Source organism: Dendropsophus ebraccatus, chromosome 6 (assembly GCF_027789765.1).
Source record: "Dendropsophus ebraccatus isolate aDenEbr1 chromosome 6, aDenEbr1.pat, whole genome shotgun sequence".
In the NCBI taxonomy this organism is placed as follows: Eukaryota; Metazoa; Chordata; class Amphibia; order Anura; family Hylidae; genus Dendropsophus; species Dendropsophus ebraccatus.
The window spans coordinates 43,099,108-43,111,446 of NC_091459.1; the positions used below are offsets into that span (position 1 = coordinate 43,099,108).

The 12,339-nt window shown below is 41.3% G+C and overlaps 1 protein-coding gene across 3 annotated transcripts in view; it reads right to left on the bottom strand.

Moving 5' to 3' along the window:
• Window positions 1-2,053: 2,053 nt before the first annotated feature.
• HEY2 (hes related family bHLH transcription factor with YRPW motif 2) overlaps window positions 2,054-12,339 on the bottom strand; it is a 53,140-nt gene continuing 42,854 nt past the window's right edge. For all 3 annotated transcript variants that reach the window (XM_069973661.1, XM_069973662.1, XM_069973660.1), the window contains 2 exons: window positions 9,091-9,172; window positions 2,054-4,742 (listed from right to left, as the gene is read on the bottom strand). In XM_069973661.1, coding sequence (XP_069829762.1) covers window positions 4,072-4,742; window positions 9,091-9,172 — 753 coding nt within the window. In that variant the 3' untranslated portion in view covers window positions 2,054-4,071. The remainder of the gene's footprint in view (window positions 4,743-9,090; window positions 9,173-12,339) is intronic.

Consider the following 12,339-nt stretch of genomic DNA (forward strand, 5'->3'; position numbering starts at 1 on the left):
GATCAGGTCGCTCTCCAGTTCAGGACAGGACAAATAAATCAGCAGAAATCCCATTTATTACTAACAATGATTTCCATGTATAAACTAGCAGTAATCTGTGAATTCATCCCCTGTTCTATTCTCAATCCATTACTGACAAGTTCTGCCTTAGGCCGGGTTCACACTGAGCAAAACTAACAGAATTTCGTGGCGGAATTGTCCGCCGCAGAATGCCGTTAGCCTCCCTCTCATAATGGGAGTCTATGGGAGGCGCCCATAGACTCACATTATGAGAGGGAGGCTAACGGCATTCCGCGGCGGACAATTCCGCTAGTTTTGCTCAGTGTGAACCCGGCCTTAGGAGTAAACTCATCAAGGGCAGTTCAACCTCCCAAGGGTACTCCTGCATAAAAAAAATTTCTGGTGTCAGAAAATGCTAGACACTTTTAATTTACTTATATTAAAAAATTTCCAGTCTTTTAGTACCTATCAGCTGCTGTATGTCCTGGAGGAGGTGGTTTATTCTTTCCAGTCTGGAGAGCAGGAGAGGTTTTCTATGGGGATTTGCTTATGCTCTGGACAGTTCCTGATACGGACAGAGGTGGAAGCAGAGAGCACTGTGTCAGACTGGAAAGAATACACCACTTCCTGCAGAGCATACAGCAGCTGGTAAGTACTGGAATCCTAGAGATTTAATCCTGGAGAGTAAATCACAAATCTATATAACTTTATGAAACCAAAATCACTGGAGTACCCCTTTTTATCTGATAAATTTTAAAAAAATTCTACCTAAACTCAATAACATATAAAACACATTTACATGAAACAATTCATGGCTAACAGTAAGATTTACTTCTGAGCTCTCACATAACTTTTAATACATTAGTCTGTGTCAAATTTGGCCCCTGTGCAAATACATTGACTTTTAAATGGGTCCAGCCCTTTAATCATTATACAAGGAAAAAACGAAAATATATTCATATATCATTCTGACATTTTCTTACTTTTAGTGTCATCAAATTCAGTGCAGGCAGAACACAGCCGTGTGGATACACAGTGACCACAGGAAAATACAGGACAATAGTGAGACTCCAAACTGTAGAGTTTGACAGGTCAGGTGATTACTGATTGGGATTAGTAAACTGGTGATCGCACTTGCACCCTCATAAGCTAATGTTAAAGGAGTACTCCTCTAACTGGTGTCTGAAAATTATATACATGAGTTACATTACTTCTATTAAAAAATCTCAAGTCTTTCAGTACTTATCAGCTGTTGTATGTCCTACAGGAAGTGGTGGACTCTGTATAGTATGACACAGTGCTCTCTGCTGCCACCTCTGTCCATGTCAGGAACTGTTCAGAGCAGGAGAGGTTTTCTATTGTGATTTGATACTGCTCTAGGCAGTTCCTGACATGGACAGAGGTGGCAGCAGACAGCACTGTGTCAGACAGGAAAGAATACACCACTTCCTGTAGGACATACAGCAGCTGAAAAGTACTGGAAGACTTGATTTTTTTTAAATAGAAGTCAATTACATCTATATATAACTTTCTGACAGCAGTTGATCTGAAAGCATTTGTATCCGCCCAAGTTCTCTTCTAACAGCAATGACCTATTAAATGGGCTGTAAAGTGAATACAGCCTATCATTTTAGCAGTCGACAAAGGGTTAACTGGCGGATACCGTAAAAGACAGTCAGATCAGAGAGTAAATTGAAAGGTTTTTAGCTAGGATTATCAAAAGCACAGCTATTTTCTTGCAAAAACAGCACCACCCTTGTCTAAGGTAATGTTTAAGGTATTGCAATTCATCTCCATTCACGTCAATAGAACTGATCTCCAAAACCCACATCAAAGCAGAGGACAAGAGGGCACTGTTTTTTTTGAGAAATCAGGTCTTAGGCTAGGTTCACACTACTTTTTTGCAATCCGTTTAAAAAAATAAAAAAAAAAACATGAAAAAAGGATGCAACTGTGTGCATCTGTTTTTCCATTGACTTCCATTATAAAAAAAAAAAACTGATCAAAACGGAGACGTTTTTTTTTAACCTCATTTTTCTGTCTGTCAAAAAAAAAACAAATCCGTTAAACGGATTGCTAAAACGTAGTGTGAACCCAGCCTACTCTGCTCTTAGGTAAACCTTAGCCTGTTAGAGGTCTCTCTTCCAGATGACTACCTCTATCCCTGTCTTGCTTGGCCGAATAAACTTATTTCGTGGCCTCCTCTTGAGAGTCATTTACCATGATTTTTGATCACGATCCAAATCTACACCTGCTGGAAGTAAATCCGGCCTGGAAAAGGGGGTGGGCCTAATTTAAGACCGGCATAAGAGTATGCCGGTCTTGATAAATCCCCCCCCCCCCCTACCTTTGTGTTACAGGTGAACTTCTCTTTTTCTTCTACTGAAAATGAGAGTGAGTGCGTTTCAACTGGAATTTGCTGGACAGGCATAAAAGAATACTCTGCTAGGTAATCTGCCTCCTGTATATAATGAACAATGATCTTTTGTTCTTTTAGGCATTAGATATAATAATGACATATGCTTCGTTTTAAAGACAATAAGATATGACCCATCCAAGTTGCAGAAAGAGTTCACTGACTTTCATCTAAACCGTAACAAATGTTGATAAAAGCAAATTTCTGCCTTGGGGTTCAAGTGTTATCATTGTATAATGACAAGTTGTATTTTCCACTGCCTATCAATTCCTCACCATTCCCATAATCTCAGCTATTTCTGTTTATATCCACAGGCTGAAAACGATCACAACGAATACAGATGCATAGCAAGTCACTGCATCAGATTTATCTCTCTTCTTCCTTCTCGTTGAGGATCTACTGCTCAGCCAATCATTGGCTAAGACACTAGGAAGAAGAGATGATCAGGGGACCGGTGGGAGTCTGGGGCTAGGTGAGTATACCTTTTTTTTTTCTATCCACCTACACAGCCTTAACAGAATATTACTATATTTTTCGCTTTATAAGATGCACATAAGACGAATATCTTGCTAAAAAGTGCCTGTGGCTTTCTGGAGACAGGGCGGCCGGACAGTGTCAGACTGCCGGATTTCTCTCCCCTCAGTGAGATCAGCGCAGGGCAGGAGAAGAATCTGGATGCAATCGCCTCCAAATTCCTATATGTAGAAGCCCCATCTGAGAACTTACTCAGAATGGGAGGTAAAGGACCTGCAGGACCTTCAGTGATGTCACAGTCATGTTGTTAGTCACATGACTGTGAGGAGTGTACACTTCAGCTCCAGATATGGTAGGTAGGGACAATCTGTCTAAAAATGTTTGTGTGTGTGTCTGCATGCAGCAGAGCTATTTGTATATGGGGATATAGCAGAGGTGTATTTGTGTATGTTTATATAGCAGAGCTATGTGTGTCTCTTTATGTAAAGCTATTTGTGTATGGTGATGTAGCAGAGGTTTTTTGTGTATGTATAGTAATGTAGTAGCGCTGTGTGCCTGTGGGTATATTTATGTAGCAGGGCTGTGTGTGTTATGATGTAGCAGTCCTTGGTGTGTATGATGCAATAGAGCTGTGTATGTGAGGGTATATTATATATTATCATGGAGAGTGTTAAAGTGGCCCTATCATTTCAATAAACTTCACTGCCTTAACCCCTTTGCTGCCTTAGACAACCATGGAAGTTTAATTAGCATAAAATATTTTTTCTTCTTGTTGTCTAAAGCAGGTGTGCATCTTAAAGTCAGGTGTGTCTTACAAAGCAAAAGATATGGTATTTTTTTATGTAATACTGGACCACCCCTGTGATATAACCATCACGGGAGATAACATTTGCGCACTACCTGAAGTGATGGTGACGCAGCTAAGGACATGAGGTGCTCCCCCTGGTGGATAAGTAAAGCCATTACAGGTTCTTTTTTTTTTTTTAAGAACTCTTCTTTAGGGCTATAACAATATAAGTGGTATCCAAATTGTAAAAATAACATATACTGCTAGATTGTTACCAATTCTCTAAATCCACAGGTCATCTGCATATTTTAGACATTGTATTTTAATATAACTAAAGATGCTGTTCCTGCACATAACATTTTTTTTTACTTAAGTCCACTTAAATAGCAGCGAGTTAAAAGGCTCCTACTTCCGTCCCCCAGGGCCGATATGGCTTGCTATTTCCACTCGAGCTTGCTTGCCGTGGACTAGAATTTGCAGACAAGGGAGAACTAACAGCTGTTGCAGACGCTGCCATTGCTGCTGCTGCCCCCGGTGGAAGTAGAGGGAATGTTCCAGCAAATGAAAGCGGAAAGCTGTGTGCAGCGGCGGCTGCTGCAGCATGGACTGTGGCTGAAAGCGAGAGCAAAGAGGTAGAAAGAGGAGGAACCCCTGAAGCTACGCTGCCCACAGAAGGCACTCTTAGAGCAGCATCTGCATGAGCAAATGTAGCCGTGAGAAGGGCAGAACCATGTTGTGGTGGTAGCTCTGTATTTGTGGACAGTCTGCAAGGCATGTTCTCAGAAGAAGGGAGTCCATTCTGCTGCAGCAAAGAGCCCGGAAGTTGATGGAAAGCTGCTGCCCAGTGGTGAGGATGCAGGGAATGCTGGTGCTGAGTCATTGATGTCATAGCCACCGCTTCCCTCTGTGAGGCACACGTGCTAAGATGAGAGACTAGCCGAACTCGGAGAGGGTCTGCCGTGTCCAGGCCTTCAACAGAGCTAAGATATCGGGCAACTTCTGTTAAACACTCTCGAAAACCAATGCTCATGAAATCCATAGCCAGGGCGTGGGCATCGAAGTAACCTTTAAAAAAAAAAAAAAACAGACATGATGGTCATTTGTGTGCATTTTTATAAACATATATTTAGGATGGCACCAACCTTGGAGCAGACAGGTTGCACAGTTAAAGGGGTAACAGTTAAACACAGTTATAGGGGTACTCCGACAACAAATCTCCCCCCTGTCTTCATTGTTCTCCTATGAAGAGAGCTAAATAAAAGACCAAAACAGGACAACAAAGAGTTAATCTACAAATCCCTCACCCTTTATCTCCTCTGACAGTCAGCACTGACCTCTCTGAGCTCTGATTACAGCTGTCACCCAGCTCCATGCCTGTAATCCTCTGTTATCTGCTTGCTGCTGTTGGCTAACTCCCTCCTCCCCCCTCCCCTCTCCCTAGAACAGACTGAGTATGTCTGATGCAACAAGTCAAAATTTCCTGATTTTTTGCAGTGGATATAAAAGAGGAGGGAGGGGGGGACCTGCAAAAAGGCTTTTCAAATGCAGATAATGGCATATTTGGCTAATAAACCCAATTACAAAGTTTCTTACAGCCGGGATGCTGCACTGAGGTGGCGCGGGGGAATGGGTAAATAGGACTTCTTTATTATGATTCCCCCTGGGGTTTTCACTGTTGCCCAGAATACCTCTTTATTACTGATATATGGAGGAAATGCTTCACCCTTCGCTAAATGTATGTGAGAAAGTGTTTTTCTGGTCTGATAGAACATAAAATATATTGATGAGGAACATTTATAAAATTCATACCAAAATTCAATTATAAAGCTTTGAAAGATTTTTTTTAAAGCTGGAGTCTGAACATTTTTTCCAACTCCAGCCAAAACTAGCTCCAACTCCACAGCCCTGCTGGTAAATACAAGTTATATTTCAGTCATGTAGTCCGACTTTCAGCTACTTCTTTTCTAAATTTAAAGAGGTTATCCAGTGCTACAAAAACAGGGCCACTTTCCGCCTACTGTTGTCTCCAGTTTGGGTGGGGTTTTGAAACTCAGTTCCATTGAAGTAAATGGAGCTTAATTGCAAACTGCACCTGAACTGGAGACAACAGTAAGGGGAAAAGTGGCCATGTTTTTGTAGCGCTGGATAACCCCTTTAAAACTCTCAGGTAGGGGCACAAAGTTATTATATGATTTGACAAAACAGCATAGTTAGTTACATGGGCATTACATGTTAAAGAATGTGTCCACATTAATTACAAGAAAAAATAAGCCCATCTGGTCCTAGTGCAAGTTGGCAGAGTGATTTGGGGATGTGAGTGTCCCATTGTGCTATAGGAGGGCGCTGTGCTAATATAATGTATCATAGCCCCCGGTAACATAATACACTACTGTGCTGGAAATTATATAATGCAACACAGGAGAAAAATTAGGAACAGCAGTTACCAAAACTCCTAAAAATGTATGGCGGTGCCTCCCATCTTGTTTGTGGGCTAGGGACATTCCAGAGAGGCTTTCCCATGGTAAGTCTGATCCACAGTGTCTCTCCCTGGCTTGTTCACAAACACACGCACACAAAGATTAAAGGCTCCGAATAAAGGGAGCTCCCTCTCCTCTGTCTCTACCAGCCGGATAGTTACTTGATTTTGGAGCCTGGACAGTTTGGAGGACTCGACTATATGATCTGCTCCGGGCTATACTGCAGGAGTCATTGACATGTTGTGTCACTTAACTGCAAACTAAGAACATCTTTTTGTGGTATTTCCTTCATCTACAGAAATTTTGAGAGAAAAAAAATACAGTATACACAGTCACTGACGCATTTCCTGGCTTTAGGGCTTCATTTAGTAAACTTTATTTTAATAGGTTTAAGAACCTGTTTTTTAAGATAAAAAAACTCACTGCTACTGACAGTCGCAAGAAATCCATCCATCTTGTCAGTGTTGAGTCCTGGTTGTGCTTCGCAATGTGACTTACCTAAGCTGTGATGCAGAATGATCACTGCGATGCAACATGGCAATTTTTGGCTGTGATACCTGTATCTGGTTTGCTAGTTCACAATCCCATATCTAAATTCTCTGTCTCTTAAAGTGGCAGTCCAGTTTATTTTTTATTCTCCCCCCCGCTGCCAGCAGGCACATATACTTACCAATGATGATCGGTGTCCCGGCTTCATTCCGGTCCTACGGCGCTTCTCTTACCCCTTTTCTTTCTACAGGTCTATTGAAGTCCGGAAGTCGGGGTCTCCAATTAATCTCTATGAGAGCACTCTTATAGCGATGCATTGGAGACCCCTGACTTTCGGCTTCATGAGCTGCAGATTTGAAGCTGACAAGGTCATCTGGGTGCCGGCGGATCTGAGCAGTGCCGTAGGACCAGAACAAAGCCACACTACAGGACACCACTTATCATTGGTAAGTATATGTGACAGCCTGCAGTGGGGGGAGGGGGATATAAAAAAATAAAATAATAAAAAAACAATAACCCTGGACTGCTTCTTTAAAGCCTTGTGTAAAAGGGCCAGCAATCAGCTGACGAACAAGCAAACGCTCCTTCATTTATTGTGTGGCCTTTAACCCCTTCAAATCAGCCATACGGCTATATATGTTCCTTTTGCTAATGCCCCGTGCAGTAGGAACATGTATAAATGTTCCTGGCATGAAGGGGCTTTCACATGTGCGGGACTGCTTCAGTGTGATCAGCCCTGCAAACAATAATGTGCCAGGAGCCGGGGATAATGACAGGCAGCCGCAATCATGCAGCTGTCTGTCATTAACCCCTTAATCTATAGCAACTGCAGTGTTTAATGGAGTCAGTGACAGAAGAAGTACCTGTCACTGACTGATCAAGACTCCCGCAACGTGTCTGCAGGGGTCCCAATCACTTTCCCTGTCAGGTGGAGGAGTAAGACTTACCTCCGTCCTGTCAGATCTTCTTATAGAGTCTGCCTCTGTGCAGAGTGCCGATAATACTGATTAGTGCTATGCAATGGCATAGCATTGATCAGTATATGCAATCTAATGACTGCATGTATTAGTCCCCTATTTAAAAATATAAAAAAAGACCTCCCCCAATAAAAGTTTAAATCATGCCCTTTTCTATTATACAAATAAAAACATATAAAATAATAGTTACCAAACATATTTGGTATCGTAGCGTGCGTAATTGTAGGATCTATTAAAATTTGACAATATTGTTCCCACATGCTGAACAGCATAAACGGAAAGAGGATAAAAAAAACCAGAATTGATGATTTTTTTAAAATTATATATCAGAAAAGAAAATTAATAAAAAGTGATTAAAAACTATTTACTGTAATATGATGACAATAAAACTTATGGATCATAGTGCAAAAAATGGTGTGACTTGGACATCTGTGCATCAATGTCCTTTGGTCACGAAGGGGTAAAGTAATCTTTAATAATTGCATATGATCCTGTGTGTATGCAGTTAATGGCTCTAAAAACATCATCGACTCTCCTTAGAACAACTGGTAGTTTTTGTTACAACAGAAGCAGTTTGCCAGGGAAATCAATTTTTATGATAGTGGTGACAAGGAAATTTTGGAGGAAAAATAAAATGAATGAAATTTCAGATCTAACAAACGTAGCATTATTTTTCCAGGTCTGCGTCTTCTTTTAGTAACCTCACAGAACGCCTCGTCTTGAGGTTAAACGTCCAATGATACATTCGTCAGACCTTCCTATGTCTTTTAACAGTGGAAAACTGCTAGTAATCCCCTGAATATTTCCTATTGTACGGCCTCATTAACAATAATAAAGGGAAACACTCTGGTGCTAGAAAAGAGTTAAAAAAAAAGAAGCCAAAAATGTATAACCTCCCTGTAGAATGCAAATGTCTGAAAAGTGACCAAACACATAGAAAGGCATCAGGAAGTGAGTTTCTATGCAGTGATAATCACAGGAACAATTCTTCTCTCCATTTCCTTCTTGGCCATTGTGCATCTGTACATACATCACTCTTTTCTTTCTTGTGCCCCACAAAAATGTGCGGGCAATAAATGGAGCTCCCCTCCTGCACTTCCTTCTCTGCAGGCAGACGCGGCGTCCCACCATCGGGGGCCCCCGGGGCTCCTGTTTATTTTTTCCAATGTTTGTGTGTTTGTTTTGTCTCTGCGCACAGATTTCGCCGTCTTTGCAAAACCCCAAACAAATCTGTGGCTGGACTGTCTGTGAATGAAGCTTTTACTCCCACAGTGTTATGAAAGCAAACACAAGCCCAGGGTCAAGTGCTTCTTTTGTGCCTGTAGTTCTTTCCCACGAGTTCAATCCTAGCATTAGCAATGATTTCTACTCCTTTTATCTGGATCCACCTACCAGCATTTGTCCAAGGGATGTTTGCTCAGGCTGCCGTGCTCATTTACAGTGTAAGAGGACAGGCGGTATAAGCCTTACCTTTACCTCCAGTAGCTTGCAGCATCTTCAAATGATCCACCGTCATCTGGAGGATTTCAGCTTTTTCCAGCTTTGCGGATCCCTGAAAAGGCACATACCCATTAATGAAGCCTTTGTCTGGGATTGCTGGTCATCAGATACTTTACTGCTCTGTTCTCAGTCATTTATACAAATGATAACCCCCTACTTGATTAGGTGCCTAAAATTAAAGGGGCACTCCATATATATATATATATATATATATAATATTTTTAAATTAACCGGTGTCATAAAGTTAGTTAGATTTGTAATTTACTTCTATTTAAATATCTCAAGCCTTTCAGTACTGATCAGCTGCTGTATGTCACGCAGGAAGTGGTATTTTCTTCTGCTCAGTCTGACACAGTGCTCTTTGCTGCCACCTCTGTCCATGTCAGGAACTGTCCTGAGCAAGAGAGGCTTCCTATGGAGATTTGCTACTACTCTGGACAGTTCCTGGCACAGACAGAGGTGGCAGCAGAGAGCACTGTGTCAGGCTAGAAAGAATACTCCACTTCCTGCAGGACATACAACACCTGATAAGTACTGGAAGACTGGAGATTGAAATAGATTTAAATTACAAATCTGTAATTGCTGTGGATTTCCACTCTCACAATCTGCAATATTTGCTGCTGCAGATATCGCTGTAAGTTTCTGCTGCAGATATGATACGGAGAAGTGATCATCACACTAGAAATTATCATGCTCCTAGAAATAATCTAATGTACAGCATTTAAAATAATGCAAAAAAATAATAATAAAAATGCTGTGTTAACATTTAAAAAAAAAAGCAACTTTTTTTCTTAATATCTCAATAAATAAGGCATAATGATTACAATAATAACACAAATAAAGAAAAATAGCCCACAGTGTAAATGAGGAATATATATGAATATTTTTTCTTTTAAACATTTAAAAGTTTTTATTGCGTGCTGACCCGCTGCTGTATTGGAAATACAGGAGCTGGGGGCCGATCTTGAGGTCAGACCCCCTACGATCTCTTAGGCCCGTATTACACAGACCGATAGTTCCCCGCTCCTCGTTTCCTGCTCGCTGTCTGTGCTATTACACGCACAGACATTGAGTGGGGAGAAGTAGGGGGGGGGGAGGGGCACAGGGAGCAGCGGTAGGGGATGCCCGGGCAATCTTTATATTGTCCAGGTGGCCCATAGAAGAGAGCGTCAGTCTGCTGCTCCTATTACACAGAGTGACGGCCAGCACATTGCTGAGTACGAGTGAGTATCTCCGATAAACATTTGGGGGGGGGGGGATTTATGAAGACTGGTGTACAAGTACGCCGATCTTATATTAGGCCCCGCCCCCTTCTCCCAGGCAGGATTCACTAAGAGGTGCACGCCTCTTAGTAAATCCGGCCGGCTGGGCGCCCGAACCTGCACCCAGCGTACTAAATCTACACCTGCTTCCAGTCACAGAAATAAAAAATATATATTAGTAATGTTTTAGTATGAAAAGTTGCCAAATTGAACATAACTTGTTTTTATTGATTGTACAAATTACAGTCATCATAATATAACATCGTAGGGAGGAAGGGGAAAAAAGGGGGGGGGGGGGGGAGGGCAGTGGATAAGGTATTTCAGTAGTAGCTTACAGTCTGATGAACGTAGTGAAACAAGGAAGTCCAGGATGTATTCTGCTGAAAGTGGACTTAGTTATTGTTAGTAAGTTATGAGGTGCACTGCTTTAAACTGCAGATGAAACCTTGGATAGGAAAAGACGGGGAGGAGAGAAAGGAAAGGGTTAAGGAGTAAGATGCACGGATCCTAATGCCAGTAAGAGGGTAAAGTAAGTGAGCGGGTTGGATTTGGAATGGTTTTAGGTTATAGGGTTATTCCTTATAAGATTCTGTTCTAAGAACTATGTGGTTGTGCTGAAGCATCTTCTGATATGGTGCTAGAGATGGTCTAATAATGGGGGACCATAGGTCAAAGAAGTTTTTGACTCTGGCTGCCTTTTGCAGAGATGCCTCCACCCAAACAATCCTTAGGGTGTCTTCACATGTACAGTATTGCGCTGCGATACTCTGTAGTGTCATTTTGGTGTATTTTGGTGGCTCGGTCCACAATGTCCGTCTTGCTGGGTTCACACTACGTATGCTTCAGTCAGTATTGTGGTCCTCATATTGCAACCAAAACCAGGAGTGGATTAAAAACACAGAAAAGATCTGTTCACACAATGTTGAAATTGAGTGGATGGCCGCCATATAACAGTAAATAACGGCCATTATTTCAATATAACAGCCGTTGTTCTAAAATAACAGCAAATATTTGCCATTAAATGGCGGCCATCCACTCAATTTCAACATTGTGTGAACAGAGCCTTTCTGTGTTTTCAATCCACTCCTGGTTTTGGTTGCAATATGAGGACCACAATACTGACTGAAATATACATAGTGTGAACCCAGTAACCCGCCACCGCCGGTATGAAAACATAACTTTTAATTTATTAACTTAGTCAAAACAAATACCCAATAATTTACAGATAAATATCCATAAAAATAAGCAGATAACAAGCAAAATGCCACTCCATTCTTTTGGCACTTTTATACTGTTCTGTTGTTACTTGAGTATTCCTGGCAATAAGGGCCTACAGTACTACAGGAAACATGGTTCGATATCACCCAGTTATGTGACTAGTTGACTAGTCTTAAACCGTATATCGCAGTCTATACAAAATTCTACAAACAGTTATAAAGCAAGATAGGGATAACAGCTTTGAAAAGTGTGTTGCCTCCAGATACCTGCCCTAGTTATCCTAAACAGACCTCAATAGGTCCATACGTGTTTCCTCTGTGTTGTTAGACTCATCAGGGAGGTCAAACTACAGAAGAAAATATAGAATTATAAAACTAGTCTCTAGTTAATAAAAAAAAGCTCAGATGGCAGCATAGAGGCACACTAACAAATGTAACTTTGTAAGATAAAAGTTATACTTTAATAGGCAACTTTGATGAAATCCAATATTCCTGATCTTTCTTCCCTCTAACATATGGCAATCTAGGGACATATTGCATACTCAGAAATTCGGAAAATCTGATGCATAGCAGAAGACCCTTAAGTCACTATTATTCTTTATACACAATGGGGGAGATTTATCAACCAATCAGATTCCACTTTTCATTCCTCACAGACACAGTGTATTCTTTTCAGTCTGACACAGTGCACTCTGCTGCCACCTCTGTCCATATCAGGAACTATCCAAAGCAGAAGAGGT